Genomic DNA, 24,330 nt, shown 5'->3' with positions numbered 1-24,330 from the left:
TCTCTCCCCCCCTTCCATTCCTTTCCCCCCCTAAAGGGTAGGGTGGGGTGGGGAAAATAAAATATAGTATGTAAACCAATTATTCAACCAAATTACTTTGATCAGTGGGAACTGACAATTAGTGTTACAGCATCTCAACAGTGAAATCCACACAATAGAGCAGTCTGAGATATTCTGCACAGCAAATTAAATGAATGTAGTGAATTTATTTTATGCAGCAAGCAGTGTGTGTGTGTGTGTGTGTGTGAGAGAGAGAGAGAGAGAGAGGATGAATAAAATCAGATATGTTCAATTGTTTTCTTACTCATTCTGTTCAGCATGTTAGAAGTTAATTGTTTCATTTTTCTAATTGATAGTTAATGTATTGTGACAGCTCTCTTGACAGAGCTCTAGATGACTAATGTCAGCACTTAGAAAATATTCACAGGGGAACCTGCTGATCAGTTAATCAATGGCTCTTAGAAATTTGCCACCCCATCAGCTCCTGTTTGGATTGCCAATTGCTGCAGACCAAGTACATATTGGCCAGGGTTACTTGTAATGCTGTGTGTCCTTAATTCTTTTAATACCCCACCCCATTAAAAACACACACTGTAGGATAGATTGTAAGGAACATACAAAGCAGAGGCACATGACTGGGTTTATTCCCAGAGCTCAAGCACATCATCAGCACTTCCATAAAATAGCTGTGAAGCTGCAAGAGCATTCTGGGTATTGTCATGCAAATGAGAACACCAAGCACACCACTTTGCTTCAAAATTGCTCTGCAGTGACAATTAGCTTTTAAAACAGAAGTAGGTTTTGTCAGGCTTAAGCTTGCAACCATAACTCTACACACAGTGTGGGACCAGCTTTGGAGGGGGAGGGAGAGGAGCCTGCATGCAAAAATCCTGATTCAACTTTCCAGTGTTCAGATTGTCACACAGGGAACTCTAAGCTTTCAAATGCAGGATTTACTCCAGTTTCAAGCTTATGGCAGCTGCAAAACTGGGACTCCCTTGGATATAATCAGTACAGCCACAAGTCACTGACATGGGCCTTTATCAAGCACTGAGGCCTCCTGTTCAAACATGTTTGAGGCTAAACGAAGGGGAAATAGCAAATGTTGTGGATTACCAAGGGGTCTCAAACTGGAAACTTCTGGAGTGGGACTCTCATGCTTTCCTCCATTAGGCCAATGTGAACATTGCAATGTGAACATTGCTGGGCCTCATCTCTGGTGCTCTGTAGCAACACACTGTGAGGGCTAATTGGGTGTATTGCAGCTTTCAGCCAGAAGGAACAGGTGATCTGAGGAAGCAACTCTGGCCTTATATATGTGACTTCTCAACCGATGCCGTTTGTTGCTCATTGCAGGCTGAGCTGCTGAAGATAGCCTGGGAGCCCTGCTTGAGCCTAATGAACTATTGGGCTGTCTTTGGCCATGAGCATAAACCTTTTTCTCAGAATTTATCCTGGAGGAGCAGATCAAGTGGTCCAGATAAAGGAGGAACCTTGACAAGGACATTTTGCTCAGATTGCTCAAGAGGGGGATATCCTTATGCTCGGCTAAATAGTGGACAGGTGGTCGTGTGCTTCTGCGCACTTGTGCGAGACCTGGGGTGGGTGGGTGTATTTCCTTTTGTGATCTGATGTGGGGGTGAGGTGGGGTTTCCATTGTGAGCCAGCAAATTTAGCAGACCAGTTTCAAAAAAGTTGCTCACGTAGCGAATGAGAAAACGAGTTCTGTCACAAAAGAGCCTGGAATACATGCTGAGAGTGGGTGGGAGGACTGAAGGTGAAACAACCTATGGCAAACTGCAGTGTTATCCTCTGTTGGAGTAATGTGGGTTATCCAGCAAAAACAACAACAACCCACCATGGCTTATCTTCAGGGTGGCTTAAGGGTGAAATGCAAAATTGCCCATTGGAAGGCCCATCTGAAACTGATACAAGGGTTTCTTTATGCTCACAAAATGTTTGTTATATTTTATTTATTTCATTGTAATTGGCTATTTTTCCTGTTGATTTGTAGGAAAATTAGGGATTATCTGCTGTGTTGTTTTCTTCAGAGTGTTAAGAGGTGGGATGTTTTTGTTTCAGTTTCTAGATACCAAGAATGCAGTCATCTATCTACAGAAAGTGATGATTTCACTGAAAGCGTTTTTGCTGCTATGATGTCATCTAACTAAAAATGAAAAATTGTCATTGGAATAAAAAAAAAAACCAAGAGAAATCTACAAAGCGTATTGTTTAACTAGAACTCCAGGCGACCAGTTGATCAAACAGAACATATTAAAATTGCTGGCTCAGTTTTGGGCATTCACAGACTTAATTGGCAGTCCTTTGCCCTCTTGCACTTAAGCCTGTAGCTTTCTTTGTCTACAGGCATGATGCAAAGTGACAGTAGCTGAGGCTTCTTAAAAACGAAGCATGCAGTATGACAGACCCATCTGTAGCTGCCTTCTGAAACAAAAATGCCCAATTCTGTCATTACTGCCTTTTGTTTCTGCACAATGCTTTCCATGTGACTGTTTTGTGAATGCTTGCTGGTAGAGTCCATAAGCTACAATTTATCTCACTACTTTCCTTATTCTGCCCCTTGTCCCAAGTTGTCATACTTGCTTCTTTGCCAATTCAGGCTCCTTTCTTGCTTTCTGTTGAATCTCCAACTGCTCCTAGCAATCTTTCAACTTACAGAACTGTGCACCTAAAATGTGCTACAAGGATTACAGATCAAAAATGAACTGCATGGGAGCATTTCATCAGTTTGAAGGACGCAAGGGTATGGTTTGGGTTAAGTTCCAGAATCCATAAACCTGTAATGATTTTATTATATCGGTGTCAGATTTCATTATTTTCCTGAATGGGTGTACCCTGCTTAATGCGCAAATATTTGCATCTGATGAACCAACAAGTTTAAATATGGTTTGCTTCAGTGTTTTATAAATTTACATTCAAATTGATCAGGAATAATTCTATTTGAAATCACACAGGACTAAGTACATTTGCTGTAAAATACATTTGAGTTGAAATGCCCAGGCCCAGCCCATTAATCTACCAATCTGCAATATAATTGTTGTGTTTTTAAGGGAGTCGAAAAGAAAAGTGTTGTTGTTGTTTGGGGTGAGTAATTGTCTAGAGGATCGAAACGTAGGCTTTTCATTCCCCAGACAAGCCCATGAATGTGGGTGGGGGGAGTGAGAAGGAGAACTTGATGGAGAAAGAATGCCAAGGTGGGTTGTCAATAGCTTGTATTCTACTGTTGACAGCAGTTGTAAGAGTATTTCTTGGAAAGAAAGGCAACCTTAACCATTTTGTACTTCAGGGGTTAAGAACAACACCTTAAATTCTACCTGGAAAATTGCCTGAGTGTCAGTGCATGTCATAAAGAATCTGTTCCTTTCATTGTGAAGTTCTTCTGCTTATAAGGGGGCAGCTGTATCTTCGGGCAGCCGTATTCTGAGCGATTTTCAGTCTTGGGTGGTTTGTGATGCCAAAGGTATTGATATGCCGCAACATCTACTTATTAAAGCAACTGCAGAAGAACAAGATAGAGAAAGAAGTTGTTCCCTGCCCGCAGCACCTTTCATTCGATTTTCTAGTGGCAACTATTATTGGGCAAGGAATATATAGAGCTTTTAAAAAGCAGTTTCAGTTTCCATATTGTATAGTTACATCTTAAAAACAGCAAGCCACCCCTCATTTTATGTGTGCACAAAAACTGGCTACAATCCAGTGTTGTTGAGCAGGCGCTGCCCATTTAAATAGTTTGTTTATTTAATTATAGGATTTATATGCTGCCTTTTAAGATTAACCCTCTCAAGGCTGCATACAACAAAATTTAAAACCGCAAGACGGAACAGAACAAGAGCAGGATCTACACTACTGCTTTAAAATGGTTTATAATGGTTCTGATGACACACTCAATCTGTAGTTTTCAAACTGTTTTCAAAGTGTTATATCCTACTTGGTGTAGATCTGGCCAAGGATTAAAGCAATAGTAAAATCAAAAGTAGCTATTAAAACCAGATAGCACCATATACACAATGATACCCAATAAAGCTCTGGTTCAACTATAGGCCAAGGTTAACAGGAAAAACTTTAGGTCCCACTCAAAGGCCTGTTATGATGGAGCCTGGTGAACATCAGTTGGAACAGAGTTCCACAAATGGGAGGCAGCTGCCAAGAAGTCCCTATCCATCGTGCCTGGTAGCCTAATTACTTTGAGAGGCAAGCACACGAGTAGGGTCTCTACCTGGCACCTTCAAGTACTCGAGCAATTGCATTTTGTGCCAGCTGAGGTTTACAAACTGTCTTTAGAGGCACACCCTCATAGAATGTATTGCAGCCATCCAGCCTGGATGTCTCTGAGGCAAGGTAAGGTTGTGGTTAGAGTTCCACCCTAAGCTTGTAAAAAGCACCCCTGATTACTGCCACCGCATGAGTGTCCCTAATTATCACTGCATCCAGGAGAACTCACAAACTGTGTACTTTGTCTCCATCTAGGACCAGTTGCAAGCCCCTAACCAGAGTAGTCAGTTTTCCTACCCACAGTATGTCTCTGCCCTTTCTAGATTAAGTTTCAGTTTATTTGTCCTTGTCTAAAGGATGGAGGTGGTGCATCAGGTTTTATTAGGTTATTTGGATCACTTCTTAGATACTAATTTCTAGTTTCTAGTGAAGTTTACAGGGCACTCCTAAGGCGAAAGACCGAACACAGGAAATATGTGATTAGCAGTTCCTGTGGGTTTGTTTGTTTAATGATTTGGATTCTGCACACTGCTTTGAAGACTGGGGAGGCAGAGTTCTAGTAGAAGGTGTTTAACCATTTCATCCCTTGCTGTTTGCCTGAGATACCTCACCTTCACAAGTTATTGTTAGCTACAGGGTTACCTATGCTGAACCTGTCGTTCCCTTCCTGTGGCTAATGGCAGCTTAGAAGGAAAGGGTGAATATAGATCAGGAAAAGAGGTAAGAGACATCTCCCCCTGAGCATTAAGGCAAGCTTTTAATGAGGAAAAACACAAACACACCCAGAAAAACCCTCATCATGAGAAGAGGCCATAGCTTAGTGGAAGAGCACATGGCTTCTCCATGTAGGGCTGAAAAAGATACCTGTCTGAAATCCTGGAGCTCAGCCGTCAGTCAGTGTGAATAATACTGAGCTAAATACTGATTCAGGACTCCTGGCTTCCTATACTCCTGTGCTCTATGTCTAGATCAGGAGGGCAACTGCAGGAGGTCAGGGAGCTGTTTTACCCCCCTTGTCCCCCACCCCAAATTAAAGAAATAAATAAAATATTAAAATGGCACCCCTAGCAGTTATCTAATTTTGGCCTTTTTAGCATTCTGAAGCTGCTGTAGGTGCTATTCTCGCTCCCCCTGTTTTTAAAATGAATTCAGGGGGTTGCAGGAGGCATATATGGCTTATGGCTTATGGCTGGTGTGTTGCCCAGCCCTGGACTAGTTTGGCACCAAGGGATACAGTAGAATTGAGTGGTAATGACTAGTTGCATCTATGCAGTGTTTTCCTTCCAGAGCACTGAGCGTCTGATGTGCCTTGCTGACTGGGAGCTTATTTTGAGCCTGGTTCTGCTGGGCTCCAGTTCTATTCATTTGATAAAGTGGTGTTCTCGTGTTTTTTGCCTGAACCAATGAGCTGTCAAGCAGGAGAGAAGAGGTACTTCTCTGGGCCTAAATCCACATTGTTTTAAATGCTTGAAGCAACGTCAGGGGCCAATCTGGATTGAGACTACAGCACACACGAGAAAGGGAAGTTTAAACCTTCACACCCTTCTGTAATCCTGAAAAAAGGGTGTCATTCCCCCACCTAGGAAATAGCAATACTAAAACAAACTCCCATTAGCACCAGTATTTTAGAATTAAATTCTGTTCTCACTGCATATTCTGAAATATTTCCCATCTGTTAGTGGTGATTATGGGCTCATCTACACCAAGCAGGATATTCCACTATGGAAGTGGTATATAAAAGGCAGGAGCCACACTACGGCTTTATAGTGGTATTGAAGTGCACTGACAACTGTTGGGGCCCATGACACACACCATATACTGTTTTCATCCCACTTTCATAGTGTTATATCCTGCTTGGGGTAGATGTGTTAATTATAGTGGCACTTCAATACCACTATAAAGCAGTAGTGTGGCTCCTGCCTTTTATATACTGTTTTCATACCTCTTTCATAGTGGAATATTCTGCCTGGGGTAGATGAGCCCTATGAAGTACCCATAGAAATATGGCTGTTTTTTCCTAGAGCTAAATATGATGATTCAGGCCTAATCTACACCAAGCAGGGTATTGCACTATAAAAGCGGTATATAAAATGCAGGAGCCACGCCAGGCAGGATATAGCACTATGAAAGCGGTATATGGTATGTGTCAGTGGGCCACAACAGTTGTCCATGCACTTCAATACTGCTATAAAGCAGTAATGTGTCTCCTGCCTTTTATGTACTACTTTCATGCCACTTTCATAGTCCAATATCCTGCTTGGTGTAGATTAGGCCTTAGTGTCCTAACTTGATTGATATTGGTGATTATAGTAAGTAGAGTCCGATTAGCAATACAATAGGCCAGAACTATTCAGAAGATGAAGCAGTTAAGTATACAAGAACGAGAAAAAAAGCATGTCCACATACCATGTCTGTGCTTGTGGTCAACTAAAACCCCTGTTTTTGTTTTTTTAAAGGCATGGAATTCAGTTGAAGCAAACTGCTAAATGGTGTTTAAAAGCATGTCAGGGTTAACGAATGTGTTTAAGCGCCACGTTTCATTGACTGGCAGTGAAAAGACATGACAAGTTGGCAAGGATTGCTCACTACTAATGCTAGAAAATCAGCGCCCCTTCCTCCTCCGTTTGATTGGCAGCTATTCCTAATACTTTGTCAGGTACCAAAGCGTGGCAAAGAAGCCCCAGATACCAGGGAATGCTTTTCGTTCAGGAAACGCTCTTGACAAAACTTACTGCAGCAAAACGTGTCTTGTTCCTCCACATTGTCAGAATTTCCATGGATATCCTCTGGAAGCTAAGGGCTAATTCACACGTGCAGGTACATCACTGGGTTACTCAGCGCCGACCCATAGCATAATGTGGGAACTGCTTCCATTGAAAATGAGGTGATTGAGATATTACTTTGTGACATGAAAGCCTTTTGTGGTCTTTCCCCCACCTCTCATATTGCTGTTTCCAAAATGCAAATAATTACTTGATAGCACAGTCCTTGAATGAAGATACACATTTCATATACAAACTTATGCAAAACAAACAAACATTAGCTGCAGATACCCAGCAGTTGCACCTGCTGTTTCAGTTTTAATTTCCATTAAACTGTCCAAATGTTCTCTCAGCTAAATTAAACAGTTAATTCTTTCCCAAAACCTGATTGTTTCAAGATTGAGTTGGAGAACACTTTGCTTGGAAGTTTACTTACTAACTAGAGCTTTTATGTTTGTTGCAGAAAAGATACGCTCTCCTCATCCTTAGATTTCAAACCTTAACAGAATGGTTGGTCATTCTATTCCAGACATCAGTTTTCCTAATTGTTTGGATTAAATCCATAATTAATGGAAAAGCTACTGTATGGTATAATTTGATTATTCATTGAAATTTCTTCCTTATTATATACATTCTAGCCAACGAACAAAAAAAATAGAAACGAACAATGAAAAATAATTTAAAATAGTATAAACCATAACAAAATCTGAATCATCATAATGTCTAAGCCAGGAATGAGCAACTTGTGGCCTTCCAGATTTTTTGACCTACAACTCCCATCATTCATAGCCAGCATAGCCAATGGTGAGGGATGTTTAGTCCCAAACATCTGGAGAGCCACAGGTTTCCCACCTGTAGTCTAAACCCATAACACTAGTTGCAGCAATGAGAATATTAGGATTGTCTGGACTTTACATTTTGTAAAAGTTGGCTTCACTAGACCTTTTACCATAACTCTATATTACTAGCATTTTACATCCTTGACTATTGTTACCTGATTCCAAATGCAGCAGCAGAGGACCCTGCATACTGCTCTGTATAAAGCATTCATCACCCAGATTTTCATGATCAGATAAACTAATCTGGGCCACTGTGTGACATTTTGTCACCTCAGGTGGCTGCCATCTGAGAAAGGTGCCCCCCAAAATGCTGTGATGCATCTCTTGTACGGCATGCCCTTTTTTCATTGTGACTCTCTTTAAAATATTTCTGTCCCATGTGACTCTTGGTTTATTTGTGCAGTTGGACTGCCCCGGAGCTAATCATATCATGTCAACTTCTATTAACTTACTATTTGTGGATCATAATAATTTATCCAAACATTTCTTCAAAAATCTCTGTCCCACTTTATTCCTTTTTACAGTGTTGCTCAAACAATAGGAAAACAAATATCATAAAAATCTATATTTTTAAAAGGAACGTCTAATCAAACAATTACATCAAATCTGTTTTCTTTTGTTCTCTACAGGTGGTGAGTTTAATGTAAGAGTTAGTTAAAACAAACATGAGATCAATGTAAAATACAACAATATTAAATCAATAATTGCAGAATAAAGCCAAGGCACCTCTCAGAAGTCCTGTCAAAATAAGAAAGCTTTAAAAGCTTTCTAGAATGTGGCGGTGTATGATATTGACAAATTTATCTGAAGGAAGCGTTCTGTATCAGTTTAAGCTTCCACTTTTGAAGAGGATCCTCACTTAAACACATTACAATAACTGATCCTAGAGAAAGAGGATCATTTTATTTATAGGCATGAATAAAGATGGCCCCCATGGTTGCTTCATGACATGAGCAGTTTCTGCCTCCCCTAGCAGCTAAATTTGATCTCACCTGGACGTCTGCACTCCGTATAGGTCTCACTGGAACAGTTGGTCATAGGAACACTAGCCCTATTCAGGTCTTCAGTTCCTGCATGTACTTCAGTTTCCCCGTGCATTGGGGGAGAGTGGAGAAATGTTCATTAGCTTTGTTCTGTCCGTAGGACCCCCATGTCTGGCCCTACCACCTTCCAAATATTGGAGGTGAGATGTCTACAGTGGGGAGCCTGGTTTACTCATGTAGGTTTCCTGTGCCATTTAGAAACCAGATAGTGCAGGGTTCTAACTCATGTGGGGGGAGCCTACACAAGTACAACAGGGTTCCCACTGAAAACTTTTGCCCTCCAACATGTGAAGGGAGGTGTGGCCAGGCATGAGGGTACCATGCTTGACTGTTGGTCTATCTAATCCATCCAGAGGTCAGACAATTGGCCCATCTAGACCAGCAGTGCCTATATTTCGCACCATAAATAGTAGATGAAGCAGTAGGCTTTTTTGTTGCTTTTCTCCTTCAGTAGAACCCCAAGGCTTCAATCCATTGCCCCAAGCCTCTCTACCTTCACAATGACCCATGTCACTGGCATGCTCACTCGCTGTCCCATGGTCTTGAATGCCCAATGGTTTAAACCACCTATCAGTAGTTGTGACATGTAAATTGGGCCAATGTAATAGTTCAGCATCTAAATAAAATGAAATGAATAATTGTTTGGATAATAGAGGTTCCGCTGTATATGTATCCATACTATACCTTAAGTATAAATGTGCATTGCTAAACGTCAGTCAAGTGGACGAGGAATACAAAACCATCCAAATGGGCTTGATAATTCGAAGAAGAACATATTCTTAAACTCCATAAAGTTATAGGTGGCTCTTTATGTATTACATTTTTAAAATACTTAAGCAATCCTGAGGGGCCCTGTCCTTGAAGTTGCTTGGGAGTACAATGATCAGAACTTACTGCTGATGTTTTCTAAGCATTTTGTGGCAGCATTTTGATAGTGGAGTGACCTCTACTACTATCTCTAAACATTTTCAATTTACAGGCTCAAGAATTTTTGCTGTCTTTGGCTCTCATTCTCTTGAAGGGGTCAGCCCTTTGTGAATTTGTCACAAGAAAGAGTTTAAAATACCCTGTAGACATGACTAGCTTAATAGGAGTACAGTGACAATGAACACACAACATACGATGTGTTTTAATATTTATAGACAAAATTCACATTGTTTTAAGTGTACACAAGCAGCTGCTGTCGTTTGGCTGTGAGCAGATGTTAGACCTCCAAAAGCATCGCTGATAATTAAAATACTAACAGTTAGTGTTTTACCCCAGCTGCAGGTTCTGTTTACTGTAAATCTGATTTTAATGTTGTCTCTGTGCAGTTGTTGAATAGTGGTTTGTTTTCTACCATACATAAGAAAGTGTCTGCAATGAAGACAAATGGTTATTTCCTATAATTTGCTCTGGAAAGATATGACAATACAGTGTAACGTCTTTCCATTTATAAACGAAGCATGGATATGATTAGCAAGTTATGACAGGGATCGTTTTTAGCGCACTAACAAGGAAACATAACTAGGTGAGTTAAAACCGCAACACACCCCCACACCCCAAATTCTCAGTTGGATCACCTGGAGAAGGCAATATGCTCTTGTAAATGATGTATTGGTTTTCATTGCCGTTATTACTATAGATTATTTACATAGAAAACATCAATGCATGTGTTACTCTTCAGACTAACATTAGCACAAAGAAAATATTTTAGTAAACCTATTAAGGGCACAGTTTATTTCCGTGGATATAGCACACATGGTACAGAGACGGGCATAGGGCGCAATGGTACTCTCTTTCCCTCCTTCACTAGCTGGTGTTCACATGTGCATGCTAACTGTTACTCAAAATGTGAGGCTCTTGAGTGTCTCTGTACCCCTGACAGTATAGCAAGAACTGTTTCATACAAACAGGATCCAAGTGCATCTCAGATTGTTACAAAGCGGTGTTTACGTTCTTTGGAGCACACAAACAACATAGGGTTGCATGGCTTCCAGTTTGGCCTTGGTGTTGAGATCCTTTCTCATGCTGGCATGGCTGGTAATCTCTACTAGCCTTTCAGAGTTCTATGTGAATTGTACACTATGAGAAAAAGTAATCCAAGTATGGAAATATTAATTCTGCCAAGAAAATTGTCCAATGTCATCTGCCTTGCCCTCTGAATGTAGGATTTGAGGTACGTGTGCTAGATACTGTTGTATTAGCAGCTCCACCACCAGGACATTGTCTCTTTAATGTCTGGTTCACAGATGATTCATCTCTGTTCATGGGATATAATTAAATTGGCACAACCTCATGGGGGAGCTGTTTTACACAATCAGTGGAAGAGTCTTCACATTCAAGCGGGGGGGGGGGGGGCTGCATGAATGAATTGGACCCACAACAGGCAAAGTAAGAGAGCTGCTTTTGCTTGACCTCTTCTCACAGTTGCCTCAGGGTAGAAGTAAGACATGGTTTCTGCTGCCTCCATGATTGCACCTATGTCCATCTGGTGTGAAGATTCCCTCCTTGAGATTTGCTGTCCTAGAAGTGATGCCTGACCCCTTGTCCCTTGCTTCCATGTTTTATGAACATGTCAAGAAGCCAAACTATGCAAGAGGAAATCTTTCCATGTGCCCAGATAGGTGTGGAAGCTACTTTGGAGGCAATGAAAACCAGAGTGACAAAAGTCAGTAAGGGGTCATATGAGTCGTACGTGATTAAAAAGCATCAATAATCACCTGTGAGATTTACAATCCTTTGGATGTTCCTCTCACTTACCATCCAGCCACAGGGTAGGATTCCCATTTCATTTCACTGGCGATGATAGCCAGCATATCAGCTACAGATTTTAGACCCCTATCTCCTTTTGGCCATAGGCTTTACAGATGGGGAGGGAGGGTAAGTCAGCTGTTTCTATTTCAGTAACTGAGAAAAAGGGAGATAATTGGCCATCCTACTTGAGTCCTGGCACTGGTTTTTTTCTGGGAGCCTTGGGCAAAGGAAAATCTAAACACTATTATTTCAGTTGTACTGAAACATCGCCATGCTATATGAAATTGTTTAATTTTATAGACAACTTTTTCATAGTTTTAATAAATGTAGAGTAGTGGAATGGCATTATTTTAATGATGGCTTCACTTTGCCCACCAGATAAAATCGTAGAGAAATGCCTGTTTAGAATAGACAAGATCACCAAAACAGGAAAAAAAATATATCCATATATCATCTAACACCTAGTAATCAATTTCCTTGATTTTATTTTGACGAGCATGTTAGTCTTCATCCAAATGTTTGCCTGTTAAGAGGGCGGGGGTGCTGGTGGTGTTGGATGCAATCACCAAGGTTTACCTGCAATATTGCATTAACCCAGACTTTCCTGACATGTTATGCATTACTTTTGGAGACGCGTCTTTTTAATGCCATCTTTATCTGCTACACGATGCATGAAATCTACTTTCTGTTTTAGAACTGCAAATGACCCTTGACCCCTTTAGTGGAGACACAATGTGACCTTTCTATTGTCATCAGCTTTCATTCTCTTGAAAATTCTATGAATTTTTATTACAAGTTTTTTTTTAAGCCAAGCTGAGGCTTCAACAAATTACTTGACACAGATGAGATGAAGTTGTTGAAGTAGTGTTAGATAAGTTTTACAGCCAGCATGTGTGCAGCTGAACAGTACAAAGCCAGTGTCCTACAATGTCATACACCAGTAACTGCTGAGCCTACTATTGGATAAATACATCATTTTATGGAACATTGATTGTTCTATAAACCCAATGGAGTATTATGCTCTATGATCAAACCATTTAGATTGTGTGTAGAGCACAGAAAATGCCATATTCAGGATGGTACTAAAAGTGCCATTTGTGTATTTTATGGATGTCATTACAGGGGAAACTTCCCTCTGTAGGCCCTGTTTACTGCAAAAAATTTTAGTCTGTAATGACATTTTTCATTCACAACGTATGCCTTCAAGAGAGGGGGCCCTTGTTTTATTTGTTTCATTCGAGTTCACTGCACAAATCCTGTACATTTTAATTAAATGTGAGCTTAACAAAAGAATAAGGTATTTATTCTTGGAGGGTGGGGGGGGACAAGGGAATGAAGACTGTAACAAAAAATAATGCAGACACACCACAGAAAGCAGTCAGTCCCCGGGTTCAAAAACACAGCCAAGCTGAACCCCGTCAGTACTCCTCGTGAATCACATTACACAACAAAGCATATTGTGTAGTCCCATTTTGCTGAGTAGGTGGCCTTTAAAAATGAATAGAATGTGCAAATATAGATTTAATATCCCCAAATATTTGACATTTTCCATTTTAAAAATAAGAATAGTTAAAAATGCCAGTTGATAAATAAGGGATCTGTTGAAAATACAGAAATCTTGGAAAGAAACCAGTTCTGTGATCATGGTGCCCGTAGATATGAAACACCTCTATGGGGTTCTTTCTCCCCCCCCCCCCGGATAGCTTTCTTGCATCATTGTATTTTGTCAGTTTTAAATGTATTTCTGTTCATTTTCACTTTGTAATGACAGGCCATCAGCAGCAGGTACAGCTTTATATTATTAATACAGTTTTGCATTTTAGTTCTTTATTTGGCATGGTAAATATTCTCTGCATTCTTCCCTTCTCCCCAAGAGCACTGCCCCAAATATATATATATATATATATATATATATATATATATATATATATATATGACTTTAGCTGTACAGCTTCACCTCAGGTTGCATATGGGATGGTGATGTTTATAACTAATATAAAAATAATATAAATGTGTTGACTAGGAACGTTAAAAATATGCTTTGCCATAACTAACCCTCAAAACACACCTTGAAAATTGCATATTTCTTCTATTAGAATCCCTCCTCTCAAAACAAAGGAAATCCATTCAATTCCACATATTACATTTACCATGAAGATCACTAAAATTGAAGTTGATGTTCCCAATAAATTTTTGGTCCAGTTAAAATTTAAACTTACAGTACAGATTCCCATTAGTTTAACTGACACTTGAACTTCTACACAGCTCAACATTAATTCATTATAGTTGAAATGGAAGAATCTTCAGTGGGTGAATCTTTTACAATCTGATTGAGGCTGTTACATTTTATAGGATCCATTTTTCAAAGCACTACTGACAGCACTCGAAGTTATTAAATTGCTGAATCAAAAGATGGACCTGCAATCGCATTTATGAACTGTGATGGAATAGCTGGGGTTGCACTGAGCCGAGGTTAAGATGTTGGTGTAGTTAAGCTTCATCACACCCCTTTAGTGACAGCAGTATTTACCCATGTAGTTTACTTTAATGGTCAGGAAGTGGCTTAACTCACCTCTGGATTCAAATAGATTAAGCAAGCAGTCAGAATGGCATAATTATCAGTGCTGCAAGGAATTTACAGGATAACTCAGCCCCCAGGAGACTTCCCATTCAATTGCCGAGTAAAGACTGGAGATGCATAAATTCACAGATGCAGCACTTACCTCAGAAGCTAAGGAAAGGAATGTATTTCTTGATCTTCTTCCCTTCATACTCCATTCTGGTCCACTTCCTGAATATCACATTGTGTGTCTCAATTGTACGATTTTGATCTGGGGCATTATTTTGATGGATAGCTACTTAAAAATAGGATTTGTGATGGTGTTTTGATTTGAGACCATATCATTGCATGACTCATTTTACATCATGTCAACAAAGCCGGACTCCTGGGAGAATTAATTACACCAATACTGGTATGAAACGTGGATGAGTTCGGAATATTTTCTTAATTGCCCCTTTGTGTTGATTTTCTATTTTCTACTCTTTTTCTAAGGTGGGTGCCTTGAGTATGCTCACGCCCAGAGAGAGAGAGAGACATAAACGCAATTATAAAAGGACACTGACACCATCATGTGCTTCCCTATAGCTTTTCCTTGTGAGAATTTAATTAATCAGTGAGTGCTAGGTCAATCATGCTATATGTGTGGATGGAAGAGAGAATCAGGATTATCTCCCAAGACATACTGTGACTTCCCTGTGGCACTCATACATGATAGCTGTGGCAGGGTATGGTCTAACTTCCCTACATCTCAGAGGGCCTGCTCACAGTTACACGTTGTACAGGCGGAAGATAATCACTTTTAGTAAAATGGGCCATAGAGATCAGTGATTGTGGAATGCATGATTCATGAGGCAAGGAGTGCTCATATGCTAAATGAAACCGTGGCAGCAGTTCATTCCTGTGTGTAGTACAACCTTTACTAAACTGTTTATTATTCTTATTAGATGACTGCAGCTTGAAAGTGCACTTCTGCTTTTCTCTGAAAATGATCTTACAGTACATAGTTGCCTATTGTGCAAGTTCAAAGTCGCAGCTGGTAACTCTCAGTTAGCAGCAGGATTTTACAGTTGTTTTTAAGCTCAGGCTTTAATCAATTAATTGGTGCTATTTATAATGCAAAACATTAATTGCAGATTAAATTACTGATTGACTGATTTTGCTACTACTGTGAGTGAGAGAAGCTGAGACTCTCAAGTCCAACCTAGGAGCCTGCCACACAGATTCACCAGCTCCCCTGTGCCAGATCCAATGAAAAAGTAACTTGGGATGCAATTCTAAGCCATTATTATTATTATTATTATTATTATTATTATTGGCATCGGCATCATCACCACAATGTTTTAGACACCTTTCTTAGAAAAGACTCTGGGCATTTTATAACAAAAATTAAAACATACAAAAAATTTAAGCGATTTAAAGCAGCTAAAAACAATTAGCAATGAAATACCACAAATCACTAAAACAACAGAGGGAGCAATCCTATGGCCCTCTAGACATTGTCTAGAGGGCCATAGGATTCTTTGGTTTCTGGGAACCAAGGTCGGAACCAGGGTTCCAACCTCAGAGCCCAGAGACCGCTCTTCTCGCCCCATCATAGTCCACGTAGTTCTCGCCGTGATGGCAATGTCTTTGCACTTGGAAATGGAGCGCATAGAGGGCATAGAGGTCCTAGGGGAGGGGAGCAAAGGGGACTGCAGAAGCTGCTTTATGCAGCTGCTTTATCCAGGCCACTGTTGGAAAAATCTCTTATGTTATTCTGAGAATGAGGGGGAAAAACACTATGCAAATCCAATGGAAAAGAAGATATAGTCTCTAGTGTTGGAAAATAGAAAAAGGGTTTTATTTTTTGCTACAACTGATAACAGTTGAGCAGGTGTGTTAAACATAAGAACGTCTACAGCAGAGAAAGAACGAAAAAACTGCTGCATTTAGCTGTTTTAGCTTACTGTATTTGGACTTGTGTTTCATGGATGTTATTTTGTTTCAGAAGCTCCTGAAGAAGGATCGGGAGATCCGAAACGTCGAGCTTTTTATACCTTAAGTCCTTTTACAGCAATACAGTTTTTAAAGATTGAAGATATATGTAGCAAAAAATAAAAACCTTTTTCTATTTTCCAACACTAGAGACTATATCTTCTTTTCCATTGGATTCTGAGAATGAATCAAATTTTCTTTCATCTTGTATATGTGGGCATTCACTTTGCAAATGCTAACATAGTATTTATTTGGACCTGAACTTAAATTGAGAATAATGCTTATTAATGATAATTTGCCATTTAGATCTCCTTGCATAGTTAATCTTTTGACTTATTGAACTGTTTTAACTGTTTTGACATGTTTTAATCATATTTGTGAACCGCCCAGAGAGCTTCGGCTATTGGGCGGTATAAAAATGTAATAAATAAATAAATAAATAAATAAATAATTTTTTCTTTTTCTTTTTAGGCATAGTTTCGAAGTCCTACGAATGTCGACTGAAGGGTCAGGGAGCTACATTTGTGGAAACCACCAGCCCTTTTTCCACACCAGCCCTTGATGAAATTTCTCCAATTAATGAGAAGCTCCTTCATGGTGGCAGGAGACATCCACAATCCCCTGAGCAAGTTCAACAGGTCATTATTATCCAAGGGTATGACAGTGATTTTTCAATTGATGCCTCAGTGGAGGAAACCGCAGCAGCCACCCTTCAGACATTGGCAATGGCTGGCCAAGTGGCAAGGGTCGTCCACATTACTGAAGACGGACAAATTATAACTACAAGTCAAAATGGCTCTCATGTAAGCAGCATGATTCCAGGACAAATACTCACTGAACAACTGCCAGATGGGAAAACACAAGTGGTGGTGGTTGAAGGCCCACTAGGAGGAACTGATATTGAAGATGCGGTTTCCATAGCGACAGCTTCAGACCACAGTAATGCCATGGTGCAACAGATAATGAGACAGGAAATATTAGATCCATCTGAGGTTACTAGAGTACACCCACCTGAGTCTGCCTCTGCACTAGATGCCTTGCTTTGTGCCGTAACAGAACTTGGTGAAGCAGAAAACAAAGCAGAACACCTGGAGAGGACACGGCTTCATCACAAAGAAACATTGCAAAGGTCAAATCCAGAAGCAGACATTATTTCTAATGACGGCACAACCCAAGGAACGCATATGTTCCATGACATTCAAGGAACTGAGGAAGAGAGAGAACCCATGGAAGTAGTAACTCAAGTTGTGCACCCATCTACCAGAATTGCATCTCAGGAGAGAGCTCAGGTCACCTTCAAGAAGATGGTTGAAGGAATGCTCCAGTTTGCTGTGTGCGATAAGGCTGCAGCAGACCAGCTAATGAAAGAAAGTGTCACTCAGGTTATTTTGAATGAAGAAGGAACTGTACATATGGTGGCTCGTGAAGGCTCTCAGATAATAATGCAAGAAGCTGGCAGCCATACCCTGCGTGTCCAGAGTGAACACATGGACTTGATTGGGTCTGATGGAGAAATTTCACAGATCATTGTCACGGAGGAACTTGCTCAAGCCATGGCTCAGGATTCTAACAGCAACTTCCCTGAGGGTGCAACCCATTACATTGTAACAGGAATACCACAGGAAATGGAGGATGAGTCTGGAGTATATTCACATACCGTGATAGAGACAGATGAGCCTCAAGAGATTTTGCAGGCTGGCACTGTTATAAATTCCAATAATGTATCCTCTAATGGAAATGGTGAACACCTATCTAGTATGGTCATTTATACAGAAGATGGTTCACAAACAGCTATTATTCAGGGCCAAAGAGATAGCAGTGAACTATAAAAACATGAAAGAACTCTGCCTAATAAGGATAACAACAGGCAAGGTTAAACATCGGACACTTGGAGATATTATATTTCATTTTTAATTTGTGAAGCATTCTTGAATGGAATTCCTCCATCTAGGTGTTCAACACATCCTGCTTGAAGTTAGTATCAGCAGCTCAGAGCACTAAACAGGAACGGAATTCTCCTAGTCTTAGATGAATAGTGGTCAGACCAAATTACAAACATTGAAAGATTTACAAAATAAAATCAAAATGGGCATAGGTACAGCCACTAAAGATATCGATTTAATTCTCTTCATTAGTTTGGGCTATTTTGTTTATCACCAGTTCATTATATCGTGACTTTCTAGTGTTATGTTTGTCTTTTTTGTGATTAATTATGTTAAACTGGATTTGCATATAGGGAGCAAACCAACTATACATGCACCCATATCACCTAGGTGAGACACACATATACAATTTGTAGATAAAATTGTATTCTACAGACACAGACACAATAGTTTTTACATTCACAGACTGACCAAACATTCTGAACTTTTATAGACACAACCCACTTATTCCTACTTAAAATCAAATGTTCCCAATGAAATAATTTCATGACATGTGTTTAAGTTGCCTTTCTTTACTTTCCACTGAATGTCAAGCAGAACCCTAATTAAAATCTCTGTGGAAATAACCTGTTGATTCAGAAAGGCCTTAATGCCTGTAACCTCAACTTAATTTTATATAAACAATTTCTTCATTTGAAATATTCATGCAATGTTTGTTTGTTTGTTTGTTTGTTTTTAAAAAAACTAATTGTGCTCCACATATACTGTATATCATTCTACAGTTCATTTTGTGAAGGTCTTTTGGGAACATTAGATGAGTTGTTTTTCTACACATAAAATTCTGCCATTGACCTTAACAAGTGGAAGAGAGTTGACCTGGCATTTCTTTCTGGATCAGAATGGTGATTACTAGTTGTGGATAAGTTCTGATTGTTCAATGTAAGTGCCTGTTGAAAAGAAACAGTTTTCTGATCCAAGTGCTTCTGTTTTCCCTAACCAATGTAAGCTACAATATGGATGGGGGGTGTTTTTTGGTTCTTTCCAATAAAATGATAGCATTAAAAGGAATATTGTCTTTTTTAATATCAGGCTGCCATCTTATACCTGCTTACCTGGGAGTGAGTGCAATTACATTCAATGGGATTTACTTCTTAGTTGACATCTAAAGGATTGCACTGTCAATCAATACATGAACCTGGCATTAAGCAAAGTCCATCACAGACCTGCACAAATTGTGAGCTGCTAGGTCTTTGAGAAAACTCCCTTGTTTTTCCAGTCAAAAAAGTAGAAAAAAGTAGATTCATCAAACCCGGCGGTGGGGGGAGGGTCACCATATATGGCTGATGGATCACAACTTGTACATCCCTTGTCTAACATACTTCTGCCCCTTTGGTTGGCTGGTGGGAGAGAAAAAGAACATAGGAGTTGGATTTCTTAAATGCACTTGTTTAATTTGTTATGGTGCAAAGGGTAACACTATCAACCAGGCAGAATACACATATTTCAGATTTCCAAATATAGAGAAGACAGGATGCAGTAGATTCCTCTAGAATTAACTACTTAAGCATCTATTTCCAAAGGTGCTGTCTAGAAAATGTGCTTCTCAGGATGGCAGATACTTTGTTGTTGTTTTTATTTTCCAGGTTAGATGTGGCAGATCAGCTAAAAAAAGGGGGGAATACAATTTCAAGAAAGACACTGAGATTCGTAATTAGCCAATTTTGACTTGCTCATCCTTCTTAAAAGTGACAGCCTGCTCACTTCTTCTTAAACACTGTCTTCAGCAGACGGTGACAGGATCAACTCCCGTTTGTTATCAGGATAAAAGTGACCTTTATAAAATGATGGCCCTCTGCAAGATTCTCACAGATGCTCAAAGGGATGTTTTTCATTGAAAAGATTTCTTCTTGATCATTTTGCCTGTTAACTGGAGCCCTCTGGTCTTGTGGCTTGGATGCTAATTCTTAGCTATGCTCAGTCCTGTATGGCTAACCTTTCCGCTGCAGTACAGGGTGTTGACATTGACATGCTGCAGTTTACCATTTGTGATTTATTTAGGATAAATATGTCTCAGGTGGCATTTAATCCTTCATAAAACCAGTGTAGCCTGCAGTGTCAAACCAGCAATCACATTGTATGCACAATGAAAAGAGCAGACCTTTGCATAAAGGGTGGGGGAGATTGCAGGAAGTGTTCACCGGCTTGGAAGCTCTGAGAAGGATTCTCTGGAAACCCAGATTAATGAGACTTCTCCCTTTTGCCTTGGAGCATATCCTGTTTGCTGCTGCCACCAAGCTCAGAACAAGGTCTGCCCTTCAGCGTGCTCCTGGACTAAACATACGGCTTTTGGGCTCCAGTTAGTTCATGAACCAGCAACCTGGTCCTTAGCCTCCACACTTTATCTCTGTCAGCAGAGGTGGTGGAGGTGTATGTGTGTGAGAAGGGATTCCCATTTCCTCTCCATAACAAAATATACTACTGTGTTTCCTGCCATGTTTGTGTCTCATTTCCATGATACCTGTTTCCACAAGTGTGGCTATCAGGGCATACCATGAAGTGGCCATACCTAAGTCTATACATGAAAGGGGTGTTCCCCTGGAAGCCAGCTACTCTAGCTAGAGAGTTAAGCTGGAAAAAGTCAGTAGCTGGAGCGTGAAGTACACCAGCCAGTTCCCAGCTGGGCAAGGACTGAAAGCTGGGCTTCCAGGGCCTATACCAGGCCGGGCCAATCAAGAAGCCTCACACACTGTGCTAATCGCAGCAGTTGGAATTCCTGCTGATGCCACCAAGGTCCTAGAGTCCCAGATAGTGGCATGAGTTCATAGATTATTATTTTTTATCAGAAATTCACAACAACAACAACAACACTTGGCTCACCAGTCCTCACTACCAACTCTGGATTTGTCCTCACTACCAACTCTGCCCTGTGCCCCACCCCCTGAATTCTTTTTGCATATGCAGAGTTCTCTGGGGAGATACTTTTTTTCTCATTTAGGCACTTGGGATGGAGAATGCAAGAAACAGCAGACATCTCTCCTGCTGTTCCATCCCCTTTTCAAAGAAAAAAAAAGGGGACAGCACCAATCTTGAGGAAGCAAAAAAAGAGACGCAAATGTCTAAATGGTACTGGAAAATGTACTTGCTTAAAATGCCCCGTGCATTTCAGTGAGACATTCTTCAAGGACACAAGAATACAATGTCCCTATTAAGGCAACATCTCTGCCATGTTTGTCTTGGGATGATGCAGGCTAGAAGTTTAACACATACACTCAGTAACCTTAAACTCTGGGGTACAGTTTAATGTTGGTGCAGGTAAGCCCCAATCCTATTCTTAACATGTTTCTCAGTTGTGTTATGCTGTATAAGAATGGGATAAGGAAGCTACTTATTTGCAGAAGTAATCAAATTATTATTTACTATTGTTATTATGTCTATTCCGGGTAATTCTACCCTGGGTAATTCTACCCTGGCATTCCCAGGGTAGAATTCCTTCCATTACTATGAACTGGACCATCTAGGAGTTAATGTGAACTGCTCTAAAACCTGTTTCAAAAGGCATGGCATAGAACCAGACCGAGGAAAATGTTAATGTGCATTATCATCTCTGCACATACAAAGAGAGTAACTGCATATGTACAGTGCATTTTCCTTCATTGCAGCCAGTCCCTCTGTTCCAGGTGAGGGGGGGCATGACTCCTAGGCCGGCCGGCGCTAATAACATCTCTCTCTCTCTTTTAAAAACTTTACTAAGTGAGGGACGGGATGGAAAGCAATCTGGCAAGTAGCTGCAGCCTTTCCCAGTGAAACATAAACCTTCCAGGTAAGTGTCTCCTGCCATATTTTGCAAGAAATGTACCTTGAAAGTAAATTCTTTTAAAGAAATTTATTTTAGCAAAAACGCAAAACAAAAAGCCCAAAGCTAAATGCTATTCTGTCCCCAACCAGCAGCTGTTCACCATGGCAATGAGATGAACCAGAGCCAAGACCTGATGTACCAAGAGGTATGCATATGTGGGTTGTGAACAGAGCTGCGAGCGTTGTTGTCATTTATAAATGCTGCCTTCACAACATCAGTGGGTTGATGGCACGGTCCTTCAAGAGATGTATTTGTTATGTTTGCAGGCGCAATCGTGTTGGGGAGTTCTTCACAATGAACTCTCCTGCCTAAGGCTGGCCCAAGATTGCATCTGAACTGTCTCCCACTTTAGAACAGCATCAGGGACCAAGAGCTGCGGGTTTTGAGCCACTGGCAAGACAAACGCAGAAGATTCAGCAAGTTAGAGAAACAAGTTAGACCCCAACAAAACAACTTTTCCCTCAGTATTCTCTGTCAGGTGTGTTTCCTAAGCAAAACTCATAGAGAACCCAGAAGAGAAACACTCATCCTGAACTCTGAGGCACAGTTCGTTCTAGTGAATACATTACGCAATGGAAAAGGGTCATTCATTTGGTGAAAAGAAAAGTGCAATGTTCACCCCCTTATTTTACAGTGCAATATTAGCCCATAATTTCAAATAGCACATGGCTCACTTTAAACAGCTTACCTCTGCTCCGTCTTGTTGAAGAATACAATTCGTTTTCTGCTCCTCTAGGGTGATATCATTTTATATGAAGAAAAAAGTTAGCTCAGACGGCAGTTATACGTTTCGGAAGCACCTTCTAATCAGGGATTGGTGATTCATTATTAGCTTCAGCAGGCGATCCATCTGACATGTAAGGGGGAAAAATTAGCAGCTGTCACTGCATGATGAGTTAATTTCCTGATAGGTCTGACACTGAAAAGCCATTTGAAGACATGGAGATGGCTGATGAGAAAACCTGGCGCTGCTTTATAATTGGAGAGAAAGAAAGGGCACCAAGACAGAACAATTTGCAAGGGGAGGGGCTCGGGCTGATCTACAAGTGGTGGAGGCTGTTTGCTGGAAGGGGTTCTTCACAATAATCCACGTTGCTGGGACACACACACACGGACATGCACGGACACCTTAGATGCTTCATATTCTGAAAATAACTCGTGTTGTTATTTTCAGTGGTTTGCAATTAGTGTACCCAGACAGCTTTACTCCTCACGATCTGTGCATAAGCCAGGTACAAGCATGCGGTTGGTTTCTTTTGCAGGTGACATGGAAAGCCAACATTATAGTGGGAATAGGAGTTAAACACTTTCTGTTGCTGTTTTCTTTCATCACAGCCACGGATAATAGGTCCCTGAAATAAATCGATTTATCGGAAGCAAACGTTTGATGAAAAAACAAAACAAGGGTAGACAGTGTTTTAAAAAAAACAGAATTACAAAATGTTACGTTAAGTTAATGAGCATCTCCAATAAAAGGGAATTGTGCTACATTCCTCAGTGCACAGACTTCTGACTAAACTTGCACAGGGTTGCACTGATAATATATTCTAGAAACATGTAAAATATCAGGATATGGCAGAGTCTGGACAGGAGCTCCATACTTGGTTACAGTTGGATGGAATTAAGTGAGGAGCACAAACTAATCATTTCTGACTAATATGTAGCTTCCAACAAGCCAAATACTTAACAGTGCAATCCTATACATATCTCCTCAGAAGTAAGTTCCATTGAGTTCAATATGGCTTACTCCCAGATAAATGGGTATAGGAATGCACCTGTAGCCATTCTTTCCCTTCTGAGTGTGATATCACAGACCCGTTAGTGGCTGTAACATGTGTGTCCCCCCCACACACACACACGTTTCCCCTCCATATTCCATTCATCATAATGCAATAATTTTGCTAGTCATACATAGAAAAGGTCAGTTGTCAACTTCCATTGTGCTCTGCATATCCAGGGTTGCATTCCAGCTGAAGGGGAGAAGTGCCTGGGACAAACAGCATCACATCCCTCTCGCCCTATAGTCACCCACTCTCACTACCACAATATTCCATGTGGTTGGAGAAGGTGTTAAAGAACTACCATAGGAGGTCCTGCATTTGTGAATCCCTTTCAGTAGTCTTCTAGGGCAAGGTGGGCAACTTGTGGCCCTCCAGATGTTTTGGCCTATGACTCCAACATCCTTCATCATCGGCTGTGCTGGCTAGGACTGATGGGAGTTGTAGGCTAAAACAGCTGGAAGGACACATGTTTCTCATCCCTGCGCTAGGGAATGTCCACACTTACCCTAGAAGTGACTCCGGGATCCAGGGCTGTCCCCAACAATTCCTTTTTCTCTGTCCGCACAGTTTTCGAGAACACTGAGGCTGGCAGGGCAGAGGCTAGCAAGAGCCTCTGTTGGAGCTGCTCTGCAAGTGGCTCCCTCTCTCCTCATCCCCTGTGGT

General features: G+C 40.6%; 1 protein-coding gene across 1 annotated transcript in view; it reads left to right on the top strand.

The window, feature by feature from the left end:
* Positions 1-19,098, top strand: part of ZNF407 (zinc finger protein 407) — a 364,381-nt gene extending 345,283 nt beyond the window's left edge. The window contains exon 8 of the mRNA XM_063130500.1: positions 16,619-19,098. Within this exon, the coding sequence (XP_062986570.1) occupies positions 16,619-17,976 (1,358 nt within the window). The 3' untranslated portion in view covers positions 17,977-19,098. The remainder of the gene's footprint in view (positions 1-16,618) is intronic.
* Positions 19,099-24,330: the final 5,232 nt, after the last annotated feature.

This window comes from Elgaria multicarinata, chromosome 7, assembly GCF_023053635.1.
Source record: "Elgaria multicarinata webbii isolate HBS135686 ecotype San Diego chromosome 7, rElgMul1.1.pri, whole genome shotgun sequence".
NCBI lineage: Eukaryota > Metazoa > Chordata > Lepidosauria > Squamata > Anguidae > Elgaria > Elgaria multicarinata.
The sequence above is the reverse complement of the archived record's forward strand: the minus strand, read 5'-3'. Positions and strand labels throughout refer to the sequence as shown.